This window comes from Nycticebus coucang, chromosome 3, assembly GCF_027406575.1.
Source record: "Nycticebus coucang isolate mNycCou1 chromosome 3, mNycCou1.pri, whole genome shotgun sequence".
NCBI lineage: Eukaryota > Metazoa > Chordata > Mammalia > Primates > Lorisidae > Nycticebus > Nycticebus coucang.
In genome coordinates, this window is record NC_069782.1 from 150,886,308 (window position 1) to 150,914,053 (window position 27,746).

A 27,746-nucleotide genomic window follows, 5' to 3' on the forward strand; every position below is an offset into this window, starting at 1 on the left:
TCAGTCTTGTTCTCTGAAACATTTATACCATGTGAGTTACAGTCAGGTCCTTTCATTGTAAGCACTCAGTGTTTGTAAAAAGAAAAAAAAACCCAGAAAACTTTCTCTTATGCAAACACAGTAACATGATCAAACCCCCCAAATCAACATCTATTCAACATATAATCTGCTGAATTTAACCAAGTTTTGCCAGTTCCCTGGATATCAGCATTTTTAAAAGCTCCACAGATAATTCTAGTGGACACTGGGAGCCTCAGTGGCTTCCTCTACCAGATGAGGAAAGAAGGACCCTCTCCAAGATCAACCAATGATCTAGGGGAAGTTGTCAGGGTATCCTGGTACCTGAGGCAATTTTGTGTGGCTTAGGAAAAGATGGCTCTCCTGGCTGAGAGACAGGCCGTTGCTTGGGAAGGAGACAACACCATTGTCACCACGCCATGCCTCTACCCCAGCAGGCTGCACCTTCTGTAGCCAGGACCCCTTGCAGCTGAGGAGGAGGACAGAAGAGGGCCTGGATGAAGCGCCCGTCCTCTGAGGGGCATGTGTGCCCTTTACTTCCGCCCTGAGAGAGGCTGGACCCTGGGATGGGGGCAAGGGAGGTGTCTAGAGGCAAGGGCAAACTGTCCATGGCACTCCATGGTCTCAGCGGCTAAAATCCACGCTGAAGCCCCTTCTTTCTTGCTAAAATCTGCCTCCCAATACTTTCTCCTTCCCAACTCGCCCTCAAACCAGCTTCCTGGGGGTCTTTCCAATGCAAAGATCTGGCCACATCTTTCTCAGCCCCTAAATAAGGCCCAGCTCCTCCACAGTCAACAAGCAAGAGTGTGACTGTCCCTGCTCTGCTTGCCTTGCCATAGTCCCGACTCTCTCTGAGACTTGGCTCTGGGGTCTCACTGGCCAAGCCCTTCTTAGGCTAGTTGCCTCCTACTCCACCTCCCAAGCAGCCTCAGCACCACCTGAAACTCATAAGAAATACAAATTCTCAGGCCTTACCTCAGTTCTGCTGAATCAGAAAGTCTGGGGGGAGCAGCCACATCTGCATTTTAACCAGCCCCCCAGGTGCATCTGATGCATGCCCTGGTTTGAGAACCACGGGGCATGTGGAGGCCCTCCTCTGGCCCCAGTCATTCGCAGGATGTGTTCTGTATAGCTAGTGAGTCAGGAGCATCAGTAAGTACATTTCTTCCCACTGCACCTGCCATAAGCAGACAGAGGAACCAGGTGGATGCTCTAGGTAAGAGCATGTGCCTGGGTGAGTGGAAACCCAAAGCCCGTGGAAGGCCATGTGAGTGGACCTCAAGCAGGTGGACAGGGCTCAGGGTTTACTGAAGGACATGGAAACCTCAGCTGGCAGCTGCTTCTCTGGGTTTTCAGAGCACGCATTAGGAGAACTGTTATCATTCTTTTAATATTCTCACAGCTTTCCATTACTCATTGTTGCCACTCATTTGGAGAGATAAAAAAAAAACTTGGCTGTATTTGTAAGAAAATAACAATGCAAGTTTGTAGATTAAGAATCTTGACCTTCTAGGTCAAGCAGCTTTAATTTAAAACTTGGACATTTAGGCACTTTAGAGACCATGTTGCCAAAGCTTGGTACATACTTTTTAAATGCTTGCGGAACTTTGGCCCTTTGCACTTACTGTACTGCCTACTTAGACAACAGACTAGCTCAAAGATTGAAGCCCCTCCCACTCTTTAGCAAAGTATTTTTTTCCTAGCACAGTTTTATAATTCTGGCTTGTAATTTCCTTAAAGTCAAGCAATTTTTCCTAATAGGCAGCACGTTCTAAATGTGTTTGCTCAGCTTTTTGGGCTGCTCTGGAATAACAGAACATTGACAAGGCATTCGTCATACTTTGGTAGCTGCTCGAGGTTTGATTTAAACTTATGTCTGTCTGATATTTCATTATTGAGAGTGAAAAATCTTGTCATATGGTATGCTCTTTTAATTTTCTAAAGCAAATATGTTGGAAGGAGCCAATACATGCAAACATGAATTGCTTAGGCAGTTGATTTAGAGGAAAGATTAGCGTAAATTAATGAAAGCTCTGAATTATAGATCTTAAAAAGATATGGAAGTTAAAGGCTTGAAAGGAACCATAGACTAGTAAGCCAGGCCTGGGATTGGTTTTAGGGGTCCTTCTTTAATGGACATGAAAGTTTTTTGATTTGATATTAGAAATGGTACTATGGTACATCTAAAGTGCTTCAGAAGTTCTCAAAAATATTTTAAACATCCTTGCCTTTGCACAATTTTTGAAGGAGGGCTTTGCATTGAAAAGGTCATACTGGAATGAATTGTTATAAAGCTAATAGAATCTCCTTACTTCTTAACCTATTGGGTTATATTAACTGCATCTTCAATTTCATTCAAAGTGTTCCTCAAGCTAAAATATAATATTAATAATGTATCTATAATTCAAAATGCATGTTACTGAATCCATTTTGTTTTCCAATCTGTCATCCATACCAAGCAAGGTGATTCTGCCAAAGCACATCTTCTTAAAAGCTTACTGGAACTTCTCATCAGCACCAGAGTGAGGTCCAAATTCCTCAGGGTGACAGTGGGCTCCCCCAAACCCCGCCCCCCCCCAAGCCTTACACTCTGATCAGGTTGAAATCTCCCCACCTGGGTGGACTCATAGTATGCACCCTGACCTGCACTTCCTGGCTCTGCTTACCTGGAGAAATTCTCCCCATTAACCTTCCCCCTCAGTGGATTCCCTCTGGTTACTCTGCATTTGTTTTCTTACCTACCCCTTGGTGTGATAGCCTCTAGCTTCACCTGGTCCATGGGGTGCACTCACATAGCTATTTAAATTTAAATTAATTAAAACCAAATCAAAGTAAAATTCAGTTCCTTGTTTGCACTTGATAGCCCTTCAAATGCTCAGTAGTCACATACAGTTACTTAGAGAACATTTCCATCATCATAGAAAATTCTAGACTTTGAGCACGATGGGGACAAAGTTCCTTGCAGTCATTCAACACTGCATCTCTAGTATCTGGAAGAGTGTCCAGCCCATGGTTGATGCTCAGAAAGTTTCTTTCAAACTAAACTGAACTAAACCAACATGGGCTGTCATCAGGGTGTGCTTGCTGTCAAAGGAGCTTCTGACCTTCTGATGCTGGGGTGTTGGAGAGGACAGGAGCAGACTGGGCCCAGTGCTCAGAGAAGAGGAAGCCAAACCAGCTCAGAAGTCGCCTGTTATCTGCAGGCACGACCTCAGCCAGGGTTCTAGTGCTATGGGAGATGGATGGGTGGGATGGAAGTTCGCTGCCCTAGAACCAGAGGGGATGGGGACTTTGGAGGTCAAGGAAAGAAGCTCAGGCTTCATTTTACTGGGACTGAGAGCCCCTAGAAATCACTGAGTAGGGGAGGGAAGGGGTGAGGCTATAGGAAGAATCAAAATCATCAATACCAGCTTGGATTTTAGGTCCTGTGAATTAGGAAGGGCAATATGAGCCCCTGAGCACTAAGTCCTTTGAACATTTGGGAGAATATAGGCCCCAAGTGGGAAATCTTTCTCCTACTGGGCAACAAACATGGTTGCTCTGTTCCAATTCAGCAGCCTCATTTCCTGATTAAAGCTTTGGCAGCTGCTGTGTTTCATTGTTCATTATTCATGAATAGACTTGACTCTGTTCAAAATTAAAGCTTTAATACCGAAAATGAGGGCTGCAGAGAGAAAGGACGGTAGGGAACTTGCCTGTTTGGCTTAAGAACTGGCCCCTTTTCTCTGGAAAAATCCTCTCTAGGAAACTGTGCCAAGACTTGGTGAGTGAGAAATGAGTTTTCATGATGTATCAAAAAAAAAAAAATGCGTCTTTTAAGAAGCTGTCTTTATAAATGGCAGCAGATGGGAAGAACCTCAAAGAGAGAAAGAGCAACACCCTTTCACACTAAAAGCGTTATGTCTAGACACGGAAATGTCAGGGCTGAGGCAAGGCCGGTGAGGGGCCCACGGTGACAAGTTCCAACTGCATTTATTCTGTTTGCTTCTATATGTGCTCACAGATGGACGCAGGCATGCACACACGACATCCTCCCATGTGGACTATTCACAGCTCCCACAGCCCTTCCAGTGGCACATTTATTTTTCGGTATCTCCCGTAGCTCAGTGGTTAGGGCATTGGCCACATGCACCGGGGCTGATGGGTTCAAACCCAGCCAGAGCCTGATGAACATCAATGATAATAACAAAACAACAACAATCATGACCACAAAAATAGCTGGGCATTGTGGTGGGCGCCTGTAGTCCCAGCTACTTGGGAGGCTGAGGCAAGAGAATCACTTGAACCCAAGAGTTTGAGATTGCTGTGAGCTATGATGCCACAGCACTCTACTAAGGGTGACCTGGTGAGACTCTGTCTCAAAAAAAAAAGAGTTTGCTGATTGTCAGGGTCAGAGCACGTGGGTGAGCCATACTTGCAGCTGGGAGGTGATCATGTGAGCATACTGTTCAATGCCCCAGCTTGGTCTTGCAGCAGTCCTCAAACTTTTTAAACAGGGGCCCAGTTCACTGTCCCTTAGAACGTTGGAGGGCCGGACTATAGTTTAAAAAAAAAACAACTATGAACAAATTCCTATGCACACTGCACATATCTTATTTTGAAAAAAATAAAAAACAAAAAACAAAACGGGAACAAATACAATCACACCGCCTCATGTGGCCTGCGGGCTGTAGTTTGAGGACCCCTAATCTAAAGCATCGGGTGCTGCAAATCTGCTTCTTGATACCACGTGGGCCTCCTGTCCTCCCTCTGTTGACTCTCCTGATGAAGCTCCCAGGGCGTTACCGTCTTTCTTCTCTGGAAGAACCAACATTCAACCCCCACGGCTGGGCTTCCTAGTCACAGATGCCCAAAACAGGAGCGGCTGCAGCTCAGCAGACTCTTCCTGAGGGTGTGCTGGGTGCCAGGGCACTGTGCTAACATGGGGGCACTCGGCAGTGAGGAGCACAGGGCCCCTGCCCTGGGGAGGAGGTGATGAAGCCAGGACCAGTGGCACAGGGGGTGAAAGGCAGAGGCAATGGCACTAAGTGGGGACATGAGGATGGAGAAGGACTGTGCCAGACAGGACTGGGACGAACACTGAATAAAGGGAACCTCGCACCTGGCATATCAGACTTAGCTTAGTCCTGTGGTTCTCAACCTTCCGGGCCGCAACCCTTTAATACTAACCGCTGGCTTAGTCACTCCAGGAGATGTGCTGTCATTCCCATTTTCCTGGGGAAGCTCCTCAAGGTCCTTAAACAACTTGCCTGGAGTCACAGAGTTAAGGGCCAGACATGGGGTATAAACCCAAGTCCCTCACATGACACAGCTTCTGCCCACTTTACTAGGTCACACTAGCCCACACTGGCAGGGAGGAAGGCTGCTTCAGGCAGAGGAAAGATGGTGAACAAAGGCATACAGACTTTAGGCAGGAAATTACCTTCTAGAAAATGCAAGTTATTCAGCACTGGGGGAAGGGGTAGAGAATGGGGTGAGACTGTGATGGTGACTCAGTGGGATCCCAGGGACTTAATTCTCTGACAGGGGAGGAGCTTAGAGACTCCCCCAGCTCCTGCAAAGCGGTGGGAGAGTGGAGGCCACACTGTTTTTGGTTGTGGAGTTCACCCTGCAGGCCGGCCACTTGGCTAGGGACTGGAAGACGGGCTTGCGGGCAGAGCCAGTTCTGAAGGTGCTCAGGCTCTGTCTCTCTTTAACTTGTGGTGTGGTCCTGTACCATTTCAGGTCCTCGGTTTTCTCATCCATAAAATGAGGGAATTGGACAAAAAGAAGCTGCCACCAGTATCTTCATAACCATGTGCCCTTGGATTACAGTAAGGGGTGAACTAAAATAAAATCTTAAGGCTCCCCCAGGCAGCTGACTGGACTCCCTCTTAGCCAATGGAATCCCTAAAACTGAGTTTAGCCAGGAGAACGGAGATGAAACATGCCTCATCACCCCCCCCTCCCCTTCTTAGAGATTTCCTCTGTGACTCACTAACAGGCCTACAGCTATGCAGACCTACCTGCCTGCAGGTCCTCAATGTACAACAAACCACTAGAATCTGTCAGGTTCTTTGTCTCTGATTAACAGACCCTTTATTTTAAGCATTCCTTTTCACTGACTCCTGGTCTTTTAGACAAACTTTAACTCTTTCAGCCAATTGCCAGCTAAATAATTTTTAAGCCCACCTATAACCTGTAAGACCCTACTTCAAGTTGTCTCACCTTTTTGGCCCAAACCAATGTATGTTTTCCATGTATGATTTATGATGTCACCTGTAATTCCCATCTCCCTAAAATGTTTAAAACTAAACTGTAACCCTCCAGCCCCACCCACCTACTCAAGGGCTTCTTGGCAGTGGCTCTGGTCATGGCCCTCAAGTTTGGCTTAGAATAAACCTCTTTAAATTATTTTTACTAAGTATGTCTTCTTTTCCATGGACAGGGGAGAGGCTTTTTCTTTGTTGGTGGACTTGGCTAAATATTCCCTTTCTTCCCTGCACCCCCTTTGGTTAATCACAGCTAACCAGAAACATCCAACCAGCAGAGGTGTCTGCCTCTCTGGGATCCTGGGGTGAGTGAAATCTGGGTCAAAGTTCCCCTCCCACGGCCATGACTTCTGGCTTACCCAGGCTACTTGGCCTCCATTTCCCTCCCCTTGGTCTGAGGGAACTCTCTGGACCCTGGATACAAACGAGGAAGGTGCTTTGAGGGGGGCTAAAAGTATTTAGATTTTACTTTTTTTTTTTTTTTTTTTAAGATGAGTTCTCACTTTGTCCCCCTCAGTAGGGTGCTATGATATCACAGCTCACAGCAACCTCAAACTCTTGGGCTTAAGCATTCCTCTTGCCTCAGCCTCTGGAGTAAATGGGACTACAGGGGGCCACCACAATGCCCGGACAGGGTCTCCCTCTAGCTCAGGCTGGTCTCCAACTCCTGAGCTCAGGCGATCCACCCACCTCGGCCTCCCAGAGTGTTAAGATTACAGGCGTGAGCCACTGTTCTCGGCCCCAGATTTTACTTCTTAAACTGTTTTAATTGGAAAAGGAACATGTGCACAAGGGAACAAACCAAATACAGCAGGGAGGTAAATAATCCCCGAGCCCCCTCCCACGGCTACTCTATCCCAAGGTCGGCGGCCTGTCCACCTGCCTTGGGGCGCGTAGCACGCCGCCTACTCGCGGTCCTCCAACAGGAGCCCGGCCCAGGACTGCGGCTCAGGGACTGGTCACCAGGGAGACCCACCTCTGGGGTCGCTCTCGCCTCTTCTGGTGACTCCTGCACTCGCATCTGCCCAAAGGACGCACCGAAGACTCTCCAGTGGGAAATCAAAGGCGAGTTCTCCTATTTGACAACACAGTTTTAAGATAATCAGCACGTGGTGAAAAATTCAAGCAGTATAAAGCCCGGCTCCACGAAGACCGCCCCACCCGCGCCAGTTACTGGCTTCTCCAGGCGGCTTCCTGAGATACTCCCCGCGTGTCCATGCACGCACACCACCGATAACAACTTTAAAAAGAATCAGACACTAAGGATTGTACTCTAGTGACTTCTACTCTTTGCTTTTACACGTCACCGTGGGTCCGGGCGCAGGCTTTCTGCCAGACTCGTGGACGCCGCCTCTGTGTGGCCCACGGAACCCAAGGTCACGCCTCGCGTGCTGGGCACAGGAGTCAACTCCAGCGCGTGACCTGGGTGAGCGGCGCCGCTGCGACGCAGGTCTGGGCAGCGACCCCTTCTTCCCGAGGCCGGCCCAGCACGCCCTGCCCCGCGGGCCCCCAGATCGGGGACGTGCCGCAACTTTCCCGGGCGCTCCACAGTGGGGCCGCCGCAGGTTCCCATTTGTAAAGCGTCTTTTAAGTTTTAAGGACACAAATCGTGGCCAAAGCACCCGCGGATGGCGAATACGTGGGCGCGTAAACCGAGCACCGAGCCCCGCGAGAGGGCGGACTCCCGCGCCGCCCCGCCCCGCCCGCGCTCGCGATCCCCGCTGTGCCCGGGCGTGCCCGCCCTGCCCCCGCCGCGGGCGGTCCCCGCTCCAGCCGCCCCCACCCGCCATCCGGCCGGCCCCCCTCCCGGGCGCCGTGCCCGTCCCCAAGGCGGCTCGTCACCGCCGCCAGGCCAATGGGCTGGGCCGCGCGGCCGCGCGCACTCGCACCAGCTGCCCCCGAGGCCCTCCCGCACTCTCTCCGGCGCTGCTCTCCGGCCCTCGTCCAGCTCGCCGCCGCCGGAGCCACCATGCAGTCCCCGCACGCCGCGCTCCTTCCGCTGTTCCTTCTGCTGCTGGCAGGGTCCGCTTCGGCGCAGCTGTCCCGGGCGGGCCGCTCGGCGCCGGCCGCCACCGGGCCCGCCGCCGGGTGCCCCGAGCGCTGCGAGCCGGCGCGCTGTACCCCGCCGCCGGCGCACTGCGAGGGCGGCCGTGTCCGCGACCCGTGCGGCTGCTGCGAGGTGTGCGGCGCTCCCGAGGGCTCGGCGTGCGGCCTGCAGGAGGGCCCGTGCGGCGAGGGGCTGCAGTGCGTGGTGTCCTTCGGGGTTCCCGCGTCGGCCACGGTGCGGCGGCGCTCGCAGGCCGGCACCTGCGTGTGTGCCAGCAACGAGCCGGTGTGTGGTAGCGATGCCAACACCTACGCCAACCTGTGCCAGCTGCGCGCCGCCAGCCGGCGCTCCGAGAGGCTGCTCCAGCCGCCGGTCATCGTGTTGCAGCGCGGCGCCTGCGGCCAAGGTACTCGGCGGCGCGCCGCGCGCGGGCACTCCGCAGACTCCCTGTCCCAGCCCTGACCTCCCCTGTGTGACAGGCCACGTTGCGAGGGGTTCAGAGCACCCACTTGCTGGCAGAGGCGGGCAGGGTCCCGGGTGGCAGCGTTCCGTAGGTTCTCACACAACCGAGGTTTGCGCCCAGCGGGTTGCTGGCGCGCTCTGCCCCGCAGCCCAGGAGTGACAGGGCGTCCCGCTTGGTGGCCCATCGCTGGGTGCCCTGCGGGGACCCGGGAACCCGGGGACGAATACGATAGAAACGCGGGCATAAAGGGAAGAGAGAAGCTCAGGACGGGAAACTGCGCCCTGCTCAGAGCGGCTCTGAGACCACAAGAATTTGTCTGTGGCTTTCTCTCCTCTGCTCCACTTCCCCCTTTACATTTAACCACGCATTCACTTTATCATGGGTTCTCGCTGTGAAAACTTGATTTAACTTTTCCGGAAAGAAGCAGTGTGCCCTGTCTCGCCCCTGCTTTCCCAGACGGTGTCCCGGGCAGGGACCGGCTCGGTGCGCCAGACTCGCCATTAGCTGTGCCCTGTCTTGCTTCTCTTGTTGTGAGCCAATCCCACAAAAATGAAAGTGGCTCTTTCTGAATAAGCTGAACCGAGTTTTGGATCCCGGAATCTGGAGAGGCGGAGAAGGGGCTGGGCTAGGGATGAGGAAGAAGGGTGCCTCTTTTCCTCCGTAGGCATCTTTTCTGTGTCAAGGCGACCTGTTTTGCGAGAAGAGGGCGAGTTGTCTAAATTTCTCGGGACCTTTTGGAGAGATGCTTCTCAGGTCCGGGCAGAGATGCTATGTGGAAAAACAATACGGAGTTCAGTCTTGGCCAGTCCGGCGGCGGAGGAACCCGCCAGCGGCCAGCGGTGCTTGGCAGTGCACTTGGCCGCAGCCGGGCGCCGTTGCCGTTTCTTCAGCGCGGACAGCGCCGGGAGAGCCTAGCGCAGAGGGGCTGGTCTAGGTTTCTCTTTACAGTACTGTGGTCCAGCCTGACCAGCTAGGGCCTGGCGCAGTTTGGCTCACGTGGAGAGGAAGGGGACAGAAAGGTATTGGGAGAAACTGGAGATTGTGTATTTCACTAAGGCAGGCTGGAGCCCAGAGCTTGAAGGTAATTCAGCCGAGGAGGCGTGCAGTTATCTGGCGGAGCAGTGATCAGTAGACTCAGGAATGGGCTTGGTGATAACACAGTGCTATGGATTACCCAGTCTGCGTGCCCTCATTCAGTGGAGGGAATTTCTGCTGTCTTCCATGTTAGAGTTTTTTAGAATTTATTTTTATTTTTTAGACATAGGGTCTCACTATTATTGCTCAGGCTGGCTGCACACTCCTGGGCTCATGTGATCCTTTGGTCTTAGCTTCCATGTAGCTGGGATTAAAGACACTTGTCGCCACACTTGCTTCTCATTCTTGTTTTATAGATAGAGAAATTGATGTTAAAGAACTGCCTAAGGTCACTCAGTTGGAATTTGAACCCAGACAGAAGCTCGGGGCTGCAGCCCAAGGCTGTGGGAGAGGGTCAGGTAGGGCCAATTCCCAGAGAGTTGGGAAGTGCGTCCCAGAGTTGGGAACAGCATGAGCAAAACCTGAGACTTGTTTGGGAGGTGGTGAATAGATTGGTGTGGCTGGGAGACATTTGGGAAAGGCAGCAGGAGTGACCAAGGTTAGTGGCCGAGTGTCCCAGGGCTGAAGAGGACAGACTGTGCCATGTACGGAGATGTTCATGAATCAACACTGCTCAGAGACAGCCTCATGTAGGAGGGACCTAGTGATGGAGTGCAGAGTGCACTCGGGTGGGAAGTTAGGCTATTGCAATAGTCTGGGTGTGAGGTGATGACATTAAGAAAGTGTATTTTTGTCAAAAACAAGCCAGCTGTGTTACTGTTTATAGTCTCACTGCACGAGGTCCTGAGTTTCTGGCATTCCAAGAACCGCCTAATTTATTGCCAGTGAAGCAAGTCATTTAATGAGCTTTGGAGTTGGCAGAGTCCTTAATAATTGGCTGGGCTAAGTCCTTGTGCAGAGAGGAACAGGTCCTGCACTGGCCATCAGGCTCACAGTGGGCCCTGGGTGCACCAGTGAGGGGACAGCCTCAGAAGGGTGAGCGTGGTGGCCTTGAAAACAGGGAGGGACAGCGAGGGTACAAGACTTTTTTATCCTTCCCTCCTTCTATTGCAAATATTTACTGGGCTTTGTGGTATGTCTGACACTGTTTATGTGTTTGTCTGTCTGCCTGGCACATAGGCACCTGCTAGACATATGGGTGGATGGGTGAATGAAGAGTGAATGAAGAAAAACAGGAGGTGCTTGAAGTGAGCCCCATCCTGTTTTACCTTAGTGGAAGGCATTACTTTGCTGTGCCCCTCTCTCCTCATCTTATATTCTGCCCTTGACTTCCCAGAGGTGTCTTGGAGGACATGGGCCTGAGAGCATCAGACTTCATTTGGTCTAGACCAACTCCTCGAGGGTCAGCAGCTGGGTGCCCACAAGCAGGTCACTTGACGTCATTGTTATGAGGTGTGTTGGCCAACGGCTCTGGTTCAGAGGTTGGCAGAAAAGCTATTTTAGCTGGCATGGATGTGGGAGGCCTTTTTGAGACCAGAGGACTGAAGTTGGAGCAAGTCATTTAAAGATGTGGGAAAAGAGTCCCTGAGGCAGGAACTGGTTCTAAAGATTGTAAGGGGGTATATCTGGACCACCCAGAAGCATTTCCTACATTCCTGGAAAGAAGCCCAGTGTACCAGGGGTCAGAGGTAGGAAATGTCATCAGAACTGGCATCTCCAGGCAGGTGACTGGCACTTTGGGGTCATGGTTGATCTTTAGGTGGAGAAATGTGTCACTGTTCAAAGGAAAGCACTTTCATCTGTGAGCTGTTTTATGAAAACTCTTCAGAGAACATCTCTAATCACAGTTCTGGAAACGAAGGCACATCATCTGTGTCAGAAATCAGTGCACCATCAGCCTTTGGATGGGAAAGTACGCAATTATATTAGAGAACAAAGACCTGCCATGTCCCACTCTCCTGTCAGAAGATTACTCCTCCACAAAAGGAATTAAAATTAGGGATAGGATAATAGTAGTAAGGACTAATTTATATTTTGTTAACGTTCTGTGCCAGGCATGCATTAACTTATCTGATCCTCGTAAGGATTAGGTGAGGTGAGTGCTGTAGTCTTCTGGGGTCACGGCTGGCCTGCACAGCACTTGCTCGGGTCTGGAATCCTCCCCCTGGTTCCAGAGCCTTGCTCATAACCACCATGCTGTGCTGTTGACAGAGCAACAGAGATTGTAAACTAACCCCTGCTAAGCCACAGCTCATAGCTGAAATGAACAGTGTTCCAGATGGCCATGGCTTTAGGATGAAATGGGACAGACCACAGCTCTTAACAGCACAGGTGCAGAAGTCTGAGGGTAAGGTTGCCTCCTGTTACCATCAGTGCAACCTTCCCAAAGAAGAGCAGAGGGGCCACGTAATGCTGTTTCCAAGCCAGAGTCCCAGACTACAAACTCCTCTTGAGGAAGGATGGGCCCTTAGGAATCCCCGAATCTTCTGAAGACCAGGCAGTGTTACAGACCTCAGGAAGAGCCTGGGCAAGAAGCTGGGAAGGAGACTTGAGAAAGACTCCCCAAATAACAGAAGCTTTGTCCACTTGTTCTAGTACTTCCTTCTGGGAAAGCGTATCCTACCCCACACAGTAGCCCAGACAAGCTATGAGGTCAGTAAGCTGCAGGGGGACCTGGAACGACCCCCTGGAGGTTTTCGGGATCCCCTGGTCCTGATCTGACCCCAAAGACTCTGAAGGTGTGCCAGTGCAGCCTGCAAGAACCCTAGGCTTAGACTGTTGGTGTGCTGACTGCTTGGAGGCCTGGACTGTCTGTATAGTCTGCCTTAGTTCAAGTTGTGCCTTGAACAAATAATTGTTAGTTGAGTGCCAGATACTGTGTTGAGCTGGGGGGAGACAGAGTTGACCAAAACAAAACCCTGCTCACAGGGAGCTGATATTAAACACAAACGGGGGGCAAACACAATCCCACCTTCCCTGGGGTTGCATTTTCCATTGTTAAAGAACAGCATTAGCTAGAGGGAAATTTCCACTACTGGCAAGTCAAGTATACCTTTTGTCACTTAAAAAATATGTGTGCTGGGGACCTGAGCTTCATTTTAGGGCAGAGTTGGTAGAAACATTCGTGAGTCTCCAGCTTTTCGTCATTTGAAACTTGGAAACTCGAAGGTCTTTGAGCAGTTTACAAGGTTTTGCTTGCTCTGGTCGGCTGACGTCTTTTATTGCTCTGTTGGTTTTCCTAAAGAGTTAAAATGTTAAGGTTTCGTAAAATTAGGAACTCAACGGGATCAAAAACCAAGTGTCTGAGTTACTTCATTGCGTCCAGGAGAGCTGTAAATAGGTTACATTAGAACTTAAAATAACAGTATTCCGTAAACGATTAAGGCAGGATCCATGAGCTAACTGTGGTCAGAGGCCTGGCAGACCCAGCACCACGGGGCTGGATTCTGAGTCCATTGAGTGATCCTGGATGAGTTTGTGCCTTGGATTCAGGAGGTAGACTTTCCATGAGCTTATACTTCTAGTAAATAAATACCTCTGGTCAGGCTTGGCAGTGGTCGATGGTCCCTTGGAAGGCCAGGTGGGGTGGAGGGGAGGTGGAAGGACAGTTGACAACAGATCCTGCCCTCTCTTGAGTTGTTACATGACCAGGTGACCCCCCCCACACTACCTCTTGGAGCTTCAGCAGTGAGGAGATTGGACCAGATGATTGGACCCTTCTAAGTAGAATGGTCTATGATTTTTTAAATATCTTTTTTTGTGTGTGTGGCTTTTCTTTGGCTGGGGCTGGGTTTGAACCCACCACCTCTGGCATATGGGGCCAGCGCCCTACTCCTTGAGGCACAGGTGCCACCCCAGAATGGTCTATGATTTTTATAAGGAAACCAGTCTCTGAGAAGGTTGTGTCACCTCATTCCTATTTTAAAGGCTGGGCTGGCTTCTTTAAGAGCTTCCTTTCCCTCTTCAATTATTGATGGTTATAGCCAAAGTTGGCATGGAATGGATGTGACCCATCTCAAACCTGATTGCCTTGTACCTCATCTTTGTACTGGCCATTGAAAGTCCCTGGGAGGCTATGGGGTAATGTCCCCAGCCCCAAGAGGTGAGGTTCAGTGAGCCTCCCATCCCTTGTCTCTTCCTGGCGCCCCCAAGGCCGTCTGCTTTCGGTGCTTCTAGAATGGGATTTCCCTGAACCAGTTCATCTTTTCCCTCTTCAATGTGTCTGCCATTGACAGGGAGGGAGGGAGGTGAACTTGCTAGTAACAGATGCACTGAGAGATGCATCAAAACCATTCTGAATGGTTTTCTGAAAGGCTCCAGAGGCAGCACGGAAGTTGGAGCAACTCAGCACTGCTGGGTGATGTGTGTGGAGAACCACAGGGGCACATTAGCCAGGAGAAGGTGCCTCAGGACAGAAATAAGTGGCAATGAAGAGGCGTGTCTGTCATTGCCGGAAAGATGTGGAGTTCAACTTTTGGAATCAGTGACATGAGTGCTGTTCCTAAATTCTTATAGAGCATTTATTGAACTCCTGCTATGTGCTCACAGGTGTACCAAGTGGAGGGACTCAGGTGAGTGAGGCTTGGTGGCCCTAGATCTCAGGGTGCTTTTCTAGTAAGTCATATAATGCCCAACTTACTTTAAGGGCTGGGCTTTTGGAGTTAGATCACTGCTTTCTGGATGTGTGGCTTCTTATAGGTGACTTAATCTCTAAGTCTCACTTTCCTCATCAGTAGACTAGTAACAGAAGTAATAGTATGTACACACCTATCTCTTGGGGTGGCTGCAGGAGGAAAGGACTTACTTACCTGAAGTGCTTAGCACTGAGCCCAGCGCGTCACTGGAATTCAGTCAGTATTAGCTGTCATCACTGCTGTTATCAGCATCCGGCACTGATGAGGGAGTCAGGTCAGTGGGAAGGGTGCTGGAAGGCTCTCCTGTCCCTGGAGAGGAAGCTGGTGAGTGCGTGAGGACAGTTTCACAGAGAAGGGGGAGGCATGGGACTTGTGTCTGGGAGGATTCAGAATTTGTCAGTTAATATGTTGGACAACGCTCTCTGGGCAGATGGGCCCTAGGCTGCCTTGCCTGACACTCTCTGATGGCCCCATTGTGGCCTGTCTCATCTGATGAGCATGTGACTTCTCTTGAACAACCGAGTGTCTGAACTGCCTGGGATTTTACAGGTGTCATCTTGTTCACCCTCCCTGGAGTCTGTGACCCGCAGGAGGTGGCCGTTTATAGAAGCCCTGGGACCTTCTTGACCATGCTTGGTTTGGTTTGTTTCCATGTTCTAGGAATTCCACACAAGGAAAGATTTGTCATTTCTTAAGGGGGGAAAAAATGGTTTAGGAGTCTAAGGATACCCTGTTATTTTAGATTCTAGGACAAGTTGTCGAGTAAGCATATTTCATAAAAAGCATCCTCCACAGCATCGCGTGACAGCAGCTGGTCCCTTGAAACAGGAGAATCATGTCTCCTTGTGCACACAGAAGCCTAAGGGCATGTTGTGGTGGCTGGAATTTCTGATAATTTCCAAATTTCAATAACCTGTCTTAATGAGTCAGAGCCTTGTGCAATATTTTCAAGCCTCAGGAACATCTTTTTTCGTTTGTTGTGCAATAGAATCTTGAGAAGAAGATGACAGGCCTGGCTGTGGACTGACCTGCTTTTTCTCAAAGTTTGGTGAGCTTTGTGGTAGAAGTCCCTTGCACATAGTCTCTGGTAAGATTTTACCCGATCATCTAACACTTGAGTCATCCCACACTCTGTGACTAAGAAGAGCTCTCTCTTTGGTGCCAGTATGTTCAGTGGCAGTTGCTGTGGGCAGGGATGGATGGACAGAGTTCTGCCAGTTGGGGCAGCCCAGGCAGATGACTGCCAGCTGGGAGGGAAGGTTCAGCATTTAGTAGCCACATCTGCCTTTCTCTGGCTCAGAGTTGGCTACCTAGGGTGATGGGTATTATTGCATTCTCTAGGACAGTTAGGATGTGGGAAATGTTGCCAGACAGAACACTGCCCCAATGGTCTACGGCTACCAGGCTCTGAGCTAATTGTGTTACAGGCCTTACCTCCTTTTCTCATAGCCATCTGGGGAGGGAGGGAGGGGGGTTATCCCAGCTGCCTAGCTGAGAAAGTAGATGAGGCTACGAGAAGTTAATTAGAACTTGTCCAAGGCCAGCCAGGAGGAGGAGGCACAGCCAGGATTGGATCCCAAATCAGTCTCACTCCCAAACTATTTTTGAGATTTCTTTGACTCATATATATTGTTTAATCTTTAATATTTGGGGGCTTTTCCAGCTATCTTTTCTGTTTTTAATTTCTAGTTTAATTCCATTGTGGTCTGAGAACATACTTGGTATAATTTCCGTTCATTTAAATTTGTTAGGGTGTATTTTCTGGTCTAGAAGGTGGTCTGTCTCGGTAAATGTTCTGTGTGGGCTTGAGAAGAGCATGTTGTGAATGGAAAAGAAGCTCAACTTTGTAAAATAGTTTAAAGAGGTTTATTCTGAGCTGAATTTGAGGATCATGGTCCAGAGCCATGCCCAAGAAGCCTTGAGCAATGGACTCACTATGGTTGGATTACAGTTTAGTTTTATGCATTTCAGGGAAATAGGAATTATTATTATGTCAAAAATCAGTGCATGGAAGGCATACGTAGGTTTGTCTCCAAAAGGTGGGACATCTCAAAGGGGTGGCAGAGCTACAGAACATTGAGTTTATTTATTTATTTTTAATTTTTTTGGAGACAGAATCTGATTATGTCACCTTTGGTAAAGTGCTGCAGCGTCACAGCTCACAGAAACCTCAAACTCTTGGGCTTAAGTGATTTTCTTGCATCAACTTCCCAAGTAGCTGCGACTATAGACACCCGCCACAACACCCAGCTATTTTTTTGTTGCAGTTGTCGTTGTTGTTTAGCAGGCCCAGGCCAGGCTCAAACCCGCCAGCCTCGGTGTATCAGTGTATCTGGCCGGTGCCCTACTCACTGAACTATGGGTGCTGAGCTAGAATATAGGGTTTAAAGACTCTTTGATTTGTAATTGGTTTAAGAAGTGAAGCTTTGTCCAAAGGCTTGGAATGTTTTAAGATAAGGAAGTGTGTTAATCAGAGACAAGCTACTGGCCATATATTTGTTGTGTATGTTGAAGACCTGCCTGTTTGTCTGGATTAGCTTTGGGTGTGTTAATCGGGGAGGGGCATGATGAGGTCTGTCTGATCTCCTTTCTCATGGCCACCTTTCTCAAGGTTAGTGTATCCCCTTGGTCATGAGGGCGTCCGTGGAGTCTGGGTGGAGGGAGCCTTCTGATCCTGCAGTTGCTGGCTGGGGTGCTCTGTAAACGTCAGGTCTCGTGCATGGACACTGCCAGGCAGGTAAACTGCATCCTTACTGATCTTCTGCCTGCTGGTCTGTCAGTTCCCGAAAGAGAGAAGTTGAGGTCTCCTGGGTCTGTTCTAAAACATTGAACCTCTGTCTCTGGGAGGGACCACCAGGGTTTGAAAGCCTGGGTTCCAGCCCCACTTGGGCCTTTTGGATGAGTTACTAATTCCCTTCACCCTCAGTTTTCTCATTGTCAATGGAAAAGAAGCCATGCCCTGTAAAAGAATTTAAAGAGGTTTATTCTGGGCTGAATTGGAGGACTGTGACCTGTAGCCACACCCAAGAAGCCTTGAGCAAGTGGGATCTCCGTGATGGGGTTTATACATTTTAGGAAGACAGAAATTACAGGTAAGGTCATAAGTCAGTATGTGGAAAACATACATTGGTTTGGCCCAAAAAGGTGAGACATCTTGAACTGCAGGGCCCATAGGTCCCAGGTGGGTTTAAAGATTCTTTGGCTGAGAATTGGCTGAAAGAGTTATCTATCTAATAGACTAGGAGTCAACACAAAGGAATGCTAAGATAAGGGTCTGTTAATCGGAGACAAACTGCAGGACAGATGACTCAAGTGGTTTGTTGTGTATATTGAGGACCTGCAGGTATGTCTTGCATAGCCTTTGGCCTGTTAATAAGTCCCAAAGGACATCTCTAAGAAGAGGGGAGTACTTGCTGAGGCACGTCTGAATTCCATCTGATCTCCTTTCTCTTGGCTAGCAACTCAGTTTTAAGCCAAGAGTGGGTCCAGTCAGTCAGCCACTAGATGGAGGGGAACCTTAAGATTTTTATCTTAGTTCACATAATGCTGCCCAGGAGACATCAGCAGGATACTGTGAGGGTCAGATGAGATCTTGGGTACCAAGCTCCTTCATCAGCTGGGGGTACTAAGGGAAAACAGATGCAAGAGATTGGGACCTCTAGTTGACAATTCCAGATTCTTCCAGGACTCCTGGTAGAATTTCTACTGAGACTAGTAGAGGTGAAAGGATGGAAAAAGTAATATGCCCACAGGTGTCAAGGCACTGACTCTTCCCTGGGCATACTCTCTCGCTCCACTCTTGGCCAAAGTGACTAAATTTTCAGGACATTGACCCTCTGTTTCCGGAATGCCAGAGGCAAAGTTTATTGTCATTATCTCTAAGGGCAAAGTGCACTGGTCCAAAACACCAGTGTCCCCATCATGATATGCAGCAGACACTCCTGCTGGGGAGCTGTGCTCGTCATCCCAGGGTTCTTCCCAGGCTGCACTTCTGTTTAATGTCTTCCGGTCAGGAACTGGCCTGAGCTGAGGTTTCTGAGATCCTAGCCTGACATTGCTTCACCAGTCTGACATTTTTGGTTCTGAGAAATGTGGCCCAATATGGTTCCCCCTTCACTGGAAGAAACCCATGTAGGAAAAGTCTGATGATAGTACAGGAGATACAAGAAGAGGGGCAGGTCTTTGAGATCTTTCTGTCTGTGGGGTTCTGTAATGCGCCCCATCTGCAGCCTGTCCCCTGGGAACACCTGTCATTGGCCAGCCATGTAATCCTTTTGTTCTCTGCCCTCACCCTCCACACCTGTCTCTAGCCACATCAGCTCCCGTGTTCATGTTTGCTCACATCCTATGGACGAGGACATGCTTTGCTGCAGAGACAGTGGTGGCTGTCCAAAGTCCCCAGCTGACTTATGGAGGGAATAGGATCCCAGGGTATGGAACTTGAGGGTATGGAAGTTTCCTGCAGGTCCTATAGCCCAGCTTCACTTTACAGATGGCGAGACTGGGGCAACCCAGGGAACATGACCCTCCTAGCTCTGCAGCTCATCTGTGGGGGCCAATGTGGCCTCTGTTTGTCCGGAGGGGGACAGGGGGGAGTCCTAGAACCCTTCCATCTCATCTTCATCCTCTTGTGGGAACAGTCAGGAGTTCGAGAGAGGCCAGGGCCCAGCTCAGGATTTTCCTGTGTGGCTGGGGAAACAGGGGGTGCCATTCACTCAGTCTCCCTCTTCAAAATGATGCTGAACAAAAATTTCCCCCCCCCCAAAATAATCCTTGGGTTGGAGGATGATTAAAAAGCTGCCCGTGGGATGACTGATATCTCCCCTTAAGAGTTATAAGGACGGGCGGCGCCTGTGGCTCAGTCGGTAAGGCACCGGCCCCATATACCGAGGGTGGTGGGTTCAAACCCAGCCCCGGCCAAACTGCAACAACAACAACAAAAAAAAATAGCCGGGCGTTGTGGCGGGCACCTGTAGTCCCAGCTACTCGGGAGGCTGAGGCAGGAGAATCGCTTAAGCCCAGGAGTTGGAGGTTGCTGTGAGCTGTGTGAGGCCACGGCACTCTACCGAGGGCCATAAAGTGAGACTCTGTCTCTACAAAAAAAAAAAAAGAGTTATAAGGACATATAAATGCCTTTGCATTGTAATTATAGTGCTTTTGGGGAAAAAAATGTATATAAACATCATGGCGGACATGCCAATGAAACAGGACCGAGGTGCCTCGATATCTTTTCAGCTGTGGTTGTGTTCTTTTTGGGGACAAATATATCAGGTTTCTGCTCTCTCAGCGTAAAGGCTCTTTTTAGTTTCTTTTCTCCATGCTGTTCAGACATCATGGAAATGCTTGTATACCTTTGATGACATATTGTAGGTACTATCACAGTTTTGAAGTTATACATACAATTTAATCACATCAAAAATAAAAAAAGAAAAAAACCAATTTCATGATTTCACCGTTACCATCTTTCCAGCACCTTCATCATTTCTGTTCCGAGCGTTACCGTCACTCAGGTAACTGTTCCCTTATCCGTGTCCGTTTGGGCCATCGTGGCTATTGCGGACAGTACTGCGAGGAGCGTTTCCACGTTCACCGTTACTTCTGTAGCTGGGGTTACGATAACTGGATAGAAGAATATGAGATTTTTAATGTCCTTGGAATATTGCCAAATTATTTTCCAGAAGAGTCATAGCAGTATTTGTTGGCATCAGCTATAAAATTTCAACCTCTTAAGTCAGTGAGAAGCCAAAAAAATTTCTCCATAAGAAATTATTCAGGAACAATGGACAAGGATGGAACTAAATCAGCCATTCTTCCCAGTTGGTAGATTATCTTGTCAGTCTTAGAAGTGACTTTTATTCTCAGGTTTATTGCTTTTAAGGGTTGAGCAGCATTTGGGGAGAGTGACCACTTTAAAACTCGTTCATCGGGGTGGCGCCTGTGGCTCAAGGAGTAGGGCGCCAGTCCCATATGTCGGAGGTGGCAGGTTCAAACCCAGCCCTGGCCAAAAACCACAAAAAAAAAAAACTCGTTCATCGGGCAGCGCCTGTGGCTCAGTGAGTAGGGCGCCGGCCCCATATGCCGAGGGTGGTGGGTTCAAACCCAGCCCCGGCCAAACTGCATCCAAAAAGAAATAGCCGGGTGTTGTGGTGGGCGCCTGTAGTCCCAGCTGCTTGGGAGGCTGAGGTAGGAGAATCGCGTAAGCCCATGAGTTAGAGGTTGCTGTGAGCCGTGTGACATCAGGGCACTCTACGCGAGGGCGGTACAGTGAGACTGTCTCTACAAAAAAAAAAAACAAAAAACTGGTTCATCTAGGGATGGGGCGCATTTGATTACAGACTGTCTCACTTGGCAGGGCTTATGTGGCCGTCAGATCATCCACGCCAACACTATCTTAGGCGAGGAGTCTGGGGCCAGCGGGGGAAGTGAAGGCTGGAGGTCATAGCCAGGATATGAAGGAGAGAGCACCTGAGCCTCTGGACCTCCCAACTCAAGGCTCGTTGCTCTGGGCCTCTCAGATACCAGCTGTGTCCATGACGCAGGAGGCTGGACTGTTTTTGTTCATTTTGAAAAGTAAAGAAAAGACAGAAGTATAGTAGGGGCTGCACATAAAACTCAGTTTTCTAGTAGTCACGTTAAAAAAGTAACGAGAGGCCAGGTGCAGTGGCTCAGGCCTGTATTCCCAGCACTCTGGGGGGCTGAGGCAGGTGGATCGCCTGAGCTCGGGAGTTTGAGACCAGCCTGAGCAAGAGCAAGACTCCATTTCTAACAATAGCTGGGCATTGTGGTGGGCGCCCGTATTCTCAGCTACTTGGGAGACTGAGGCAAGAGGATGGCCCAAGAGTTTGAGGTGGTTGTGAGCTGTGACACTAGAGCACTCTACCAAAGGCAACAAAGTGAGACCTTCAAAAAAAAGGTAGTAAGAAATAAGTGACATTATTATTTTTATTTTTATTTATTCTTTATCCATCTGGGTAATTTTTTTATTATTAAATCATAGCTGTGTACATTAATGTGATCATGGGACACCATACACTGGTTTTATAGACCGTTTGACACATTTTCGTCACACTGGTTAACATAGCCTTCCTGGCATTTCCTTAGTTATTGTGTTAAGACATTTACATTCTACATTTACTAAGTTTCACATGTACCCTTGTAAGATGCACTGCAGGTGTAATCCCACCAATCACCCTCCCTCCGCCCACCTCCCCCCTATTATTTTTATTTTTTTAACAGTTTTATTGAGATAATAAGTCACATGTGATAAAATCTGCCCCGGCTCGGTGCCTGTAGCTCAAGCGTCTAGGGCACCAGCCATATACACCAGAGCTGGTGGGTTCGAATCCAGCCTGGGCCCACCAAACAACAATATGGCTGCAACCAAAAAAAAAAAAAATAGCTGGGTGTTGTGGCGGGCGCCTGTAGTCCCAGCTACTTGGGAGGTAGAGGCAGGAGAATCGCTTAAGGCCAGGAGTTGGAGGTTGCTGTGAGCTGTGATGCCACAGCACTCTACCCAGGGCGACAGCTTGAGGCTCTGTCTCAAAAAAAAAAAAAAAAATTCACCCCTATAAAGTCTACCATTCAGCATTTTTCTATGTTCACAATTGTGCTCCACTAATTCCAGAGGATTTTCATCACCCTGAAAAGAAACCCAGTATCCATCAGCGGCCATCCCAGGCTGTCCCTCTGCCCATCCCCAGGCAAACACCAATCCATTTTCTGTTTCTATGATTTTTGCCTCTTCTGGGCATTTCATAAAATAGGAATCAAACAATAGACCACTGGTCTCTGCACAATATTATCAAGGTTTGTCCACATCATAGTGTGTATTGGTACTTCGTTCCATTTTGTGACTAAAAATTCCCCTTTTGTGGATATAGGAAGAGCAGACTTCCATTTTATTTTCTTTCCATATGGGAAATTGCAGTCCCAGCCCAGAAAGTCACTTTCCAAGTCCAGCTGCCAAGGTGATACTGATTGGTTCTATTGGAAGACACAAAAGCATATGGTTCAGGAAGCCAGCGTTAAAAATTAGAGTATTCTATACCGATGGGAAACATCAGGAAATTCATCAGATTTATTAAGTCATACAACTTTTCTGGGAGCTGGAAAGGACGTTGGAAACGGTCTCCTCCTTCATCTTACCAGTGAGGTAATCGAGGCCCAGAAAGGGGTGGTGGCTTGTCTTGGGTCCAAGGGCCCACTTTTTGCTTCTTACTTGAGCCAAAGTTTCCTTCTGGCGCCTGTCTCAGTTTTAACAAGTTCTCCTCATTTTTCTCCTCGTACCTGGAGAATAGCAGTTCATCAGCAAATGGGTGCTGGGTGCCACTCAGGAAGAACTGGGGTCTTCCTGGGCAGGGGGCCCTGCTTATCCTCGTCAACTTTCCTCTGGTCTCCTCTGCTTTCCTGGAGCCCCAGGCCCTGCTCCTCCACCAGGGGCACCCACTGCCCTGGCCAGTGCTTCCTAGCCTGCTGCTGGAGGAGGCTGGAGGCTGGAGGGCTCAGGCAGTAGCTGGAGGCTGCCGGAGAGCTTGGAAGGCTGAACTGCCCTGGCAGGTGCAGACATAACAACCACAGGAGTCAGAGCAGGAAGAGAGCCCGGCTGAGAAATCTGCAAAGGTTAGGTCTGAGGCCAGATGCTTATCAAGAGAAAGTTAAGAGTGTTTTTGTGTTGAGCGGTCAGCTGTTTCCCCAAAGATGATAATAGATACATCATGTAGAGCCTTCTGGAGTGGCTCAACAGATGTGCAGTGGAATTGATTGGGAACATTTTTCCTAATACATAAGATAGGCTAGAGAAGACTGAATTGCAGTGAAACCCACCAAACCCAAGCATTCACCATGGGTGTGTAAGAAAGGAATTTTCTTGGCAATGAGACTGAAAAGTGATTTTCTTCTTTTTTTTCTTTTTGAGATGGAATTTCACTCTGTCACCCTAGGTACAGTGCCATGGCATCATAGCTCAACAGCAACCTTGAACTCTTGGACTCAAGCACTCCAGCTTGAGAAGATCCTCCTGCCTCAGTTTTTCTTTTTCTTTTCTTTTCTTTCTTTCTTTTTTTTTTTTTGAGACAGAGTCTCACTGCGTCGCCCTTGCTAGAGTGCTGTGGCATCACAGCTCACAGCAACCTCCTACTTAAGCGATTCTCTTCCCAAAGCCTCCCAGGTAGTTGGGACTACAGGCACCCGCCAGATCACCTGGCTATTTTGTTGTTGTTGTTGCAGTTGTCATTGTTGTTTAGCTGGCTTTGAACCCGCCAGCCTGGGTGTATGTGGCTGGTGCCCTGTCCACTGACTTACAGGCACTGCCAGAGTTTTTCATTTTTAGTAGAGATGGGGTCTCGCTCTTGCCCAGTTTGGTCTCAAACTCCTGAGTTTAAGCAACCCAGCTTTGGCCTCCCAGAGTGCTAGGATTACAGGCGTGAGCCATAGCGCCTGACCTGAAAAGTGATTGTCAGTGATAGGCACCTTTAAAAATAGACACATGGTTCTGGAAAGGACACTTTTTCTTAGTAAAGCTGAAGCTACAGAACCTGGTGGCTGACAGCAATTTAGCGGTTAGCAGCTAGCTGGCCAGGTGTCCCCTAAAAGCTCGTTCCTACTTTGCTCTGTGTGAGACAGACTGTCTTTGACTTGTTTGGGTCAATCTTCCTCCTTTACTTCACCTGCCACAAGTGTTTTCCAGGTACCGTCAGCTGTGGCCTTGACCCAGTCCCTGCCAGCAGTTAGTTCTGCTCAGAGCACCAAGGATGGGCAGGATGAGTTAGCAGCCTGAGGTCTGGCGAAGGGTGAGCGTTTCCCACTCGGAGCCTTCTGGGAGACGGTACCGGAAAGACAGGGGCTGCCAGCACTTGGAAGTGCCAGTGTGGGCTGGAAGTCAAGGCCAGGCTCCTGGCTCCACCACTTCTTCCTCCTCCTTTATTCATTAAAAGGAAAGAAAGCGGTCACATGGAACCCCTGAATTTCATTTCTTTATTTCTATGCAAAGGACAGAAAGAGAGCGTGGTCATCCATCATTCAATTTTTAATCTTTTTATGAAAACAATAATTACTACTTGTGAACTGGGTGTATTTTAACAAGAATAGGTCTGAGGGCCCTTGGCCGTGGGAAGTTTAACACCAAAGGCTGTCTTTCCTGTTTGGTTCTTCCTTGGATTTGCAGACGGTGCCCCTGATGCCACACAGCATTTTCCGGTTTATTTTAGGCCTCAACTGGTTGCCTTGACCACAACTCATCAATGCCCCGTCCTTCCTGTGCGTTTTCTCTGCGGGGCTCAAAGGAACCCGGTTGAGCGGCCCCCCTGCACTCATGCCTCTAGCGCCCTGGAATTTGCAGCTGCAGCACCGATTAGAATGGGGGTCTGGTTTCCTGGAATGTGCAAGGTCTCACTTCTGTTTCTGCTGCCTCCACGCCCCAGACCAGTGCTGAGCCAGACTCTGGGTTAGAGGCGGCGCTGACAAGGTTCCTTGGAATTTGGTGGAGTAGGGCAGACAGCATGTGGCCCCTCACACTGAAAATATGGAGAAAATGAGTCTTGTGGGGGCATCTTTCTGCATTCACTGGGTGATGCTTTTTTGATTTTTACCCCTCTAGCAAATAAGGGGCAGCATCCCTTTTCACTTGATGGCTCATTAGCAATTAGGAACCTGTGTAAACTGATTTCTCTCCTGACCCTCAGGAAGAACGTGGTCTGTCACAGGAAGAGGTGGCAGCCCTCAGTTTCTCTTTTAAATGCAGCCCACCTGCCTCTCTTTCTCCCCGCTTGGCTCATCTGGCCTTCTCCACTTGGGCTGCTCGCAGTGGTTCTCAATTTCAGCAGGAAACCTCACACAGGGAGCTTGTCTTAGGAGAAAACCATCTTCCCTGTCCTCCCTGAATGCGGAGCGCACCTCTCCCCAGCTGCACGGGCCTGCCTTGGCATGTCTGCTGACACCTGGGACAGGTGACCGACTTGGGCCTCAGGTGCCTGTGCTCGGCCAGAGGTGGTGGAGCCTAGATTCCAGTCTTGACAAGGAAGGTCTGGAGGTGGGGACCCCGTGTCCTTGGTCCTCCCTTCCTGCCCCTGGGTGGGCAGACACTCGGTGTTGGTTGACCTGGCCTTCAGTCCTTGGATTTCTCTGCTCTGTTTTGTGTCTCTTGCCCCCGCCCCATCAGAGTGCAGGCAGGGGGTCTTTGACTAGGACAGTGCCATGCTGGGCTAGGAGGAAGCAGGAGGATGGGTGAGCGTTGGAGCCACTCCTTACCCCCAACTCTCCATAAGGTGCTGGGCTGTATGTGGAACTGAGTGGATGAGTGCCTGGACTGTCATTCCCTCCAGAGTGTCCCCTCTGGATTTGGACCTGGATTTATGTATCCAGCAATTACCTCTTTGTAGTTAGTTTTTTTTTTTCTGAGACAGAGTCTCACTCTGTGTCCTGGATAGAGTGTCATGTCATCATCATACCTCAAACTGTTGGGCTCAAGTGACCCTCTTGTCTCAGCAATCTAGCCATGCTAGGGACGGAAAGGAATGCCAGAGAAGTGCAAAACATGGCCCTGGAGTGTCTTAAAGATGAAGAAGGGGGCGGCCTCCGGCATATGCTGCCATGGCAGCAAATTCTGAGGTGCTTTTGGACTCTAGGTGTGCAGAAGGGTGCTGGCGCTGGAGGTGGGGCCCAAAGGCTGGCCCTCACTCCTGCCGGGGTGTTGGGCTGTGGGAGGGCTGCTGACAGCAGATGAGGAGTGCCACAGGCTCCTTGGTAGACAGACCCTTTCCCAAAGGTTACTCCAAGTTTTCCTGACACCTTCTGGGGCCTGCTCTGCTCCTTCTTTCTTTATAGTTTCTGCCTGCCAGAGAGAGAGAGTGGCAGGTGACCTGGAGAATTTCCCCAGGCTTTGGGGGCCCAGTCTCATGGGCAGAGACTCCTCATCATCACCTGGTTAGGAGGCGGCTTCCTGGCCCTTCCAGGGAGGCTGAGAACTGACCTTCATTTGCGAATGCTTTTCATGCCCTTGCCTCTTAGAGAATGTGCATTTCTCTAGTCCCTCAGGCTCAGACCCACAGGGCCGAAGGAGGGGAGGGTGGAAGGGAGGAGAATGAGCTGCTCCTGACCCACGTCCTAACCTTTAGCTCATCTCCGCCCCTGCCCTGGGAAGCAGACCCTGGGTGAATCGGGATTGGCTGAGTTTCTTCCTTCATATCTCCTTTCTCTTGAATCTTGATGGTTGGAACTGAGCTGTGCTCTTATTTGTAGTCTTAAAACCTTTGCTGGTATTTAAAGTTGAAGAAATTAGGTGAAAAATCACAGATGATCTGAGAGCCAGGAGGGATCTCTGAAGCTGCCTGGTTGAGCCCCCTGATTGTAGAGTTGAGGACTCTTCAGCTTGAGGGGCTTGTCTGGGGCCACACATCCTGTCTTGGGTGGGTGCACACTATCCCTGGCACTACGGACCACCGAGGGTGGGCACCTGGCCTCCCTCTAGGTGGGTTGCTGCATCAGCTTCTGCAGACTGCTTCTGGGTTCAACCAGAGTAAGGTGGCATGTCAGGCAGCACCTGCGGAGCTCCTGAGATGCTTTTTGGTACTTAACCTGGCTTTGGGGTTGCAAGTCAAATGAATTTGAAATGCAAGTGGGTGGGCCCTGTGGCCATGGGCTTGTATAGTCACATGGTGCCCTGTGTTCAGAGGGGTCTTGCACCTGTTTCAATGCTCCACTGTGGGTGTCTTGAGATTCTTAGTGATTTTTGAACAAGAGGACCTGTATTTTCATTTTGCACTGGGCTCTGCAAGTTATTTAGCCGGTCCTAAATGTAGGACAGTGCATTAAAATGCCATTGATTTGATCAATTCACTCTTGCAGCTGATTTGAATTTTGGGAACATGCTGTTCCCTGTGAATAAAAGAGGATTCATTTCTTTTCCTTCGAATACACTGTGTTCTGTTTTCCAAATTAGCTTTCCTGATCAGCTCTGCTGAGAAATTGGAAGGCAGGATTGTTCTTGCTGGAAGGGAAGGCTGGGTTCTTAATCCTGCATCCTGGCCCTGATCTGTCAGAGCCCAAAGTGTGAAGCATGTTCCCACAGTGGTGTGAGCTGCAGGGGTCTGGAGGCTGGGGAGGGGGTCAGGCACCAGGAGGGGCGGCTGCGGATGCAGAGCCCAGAGCCCAGCTTGGGAGCTAGACCGAGGGGGCAGCATCTTGCTTGGGCCACTCACCAGCTCTGGGGCTTAGGCAGAATGCTTTGTGTCTCTGATCCTCCCTGTTTTCATCTTATTGTTGACTGTTAGGATCCACCCTGCAGGCTTCAGGAGTAATTAGAG

General features: G+C 49.7%; 1 protein-coding gene across 1 annotated transcript in view; it reads left to right on the plus strand.

Moving 5' to 3' along the window:
* The first annotated feature begins 8,079 nt into the window (after window positions 1–8,079).
* The window catches only part of HTRA1 (HtrA serine peptidase 1), a 54,364-nt gene continuing 34,697 nt past the window's right edge, over window positions 8,080–27,746 (plus strand). Inside the window, exon 1 of the mRNA XM_053584227.1 lies at window positions 8,080–8,722. Coding sequence (XP_053440202.1) covers window positions 8,125–8,722 — 598 coding nt within the window. The 5' untranslated portion in view covers window positions 8,080–8,124. The remainder of the gene's footprint in view (window positions 8,723–27,746) is intronic.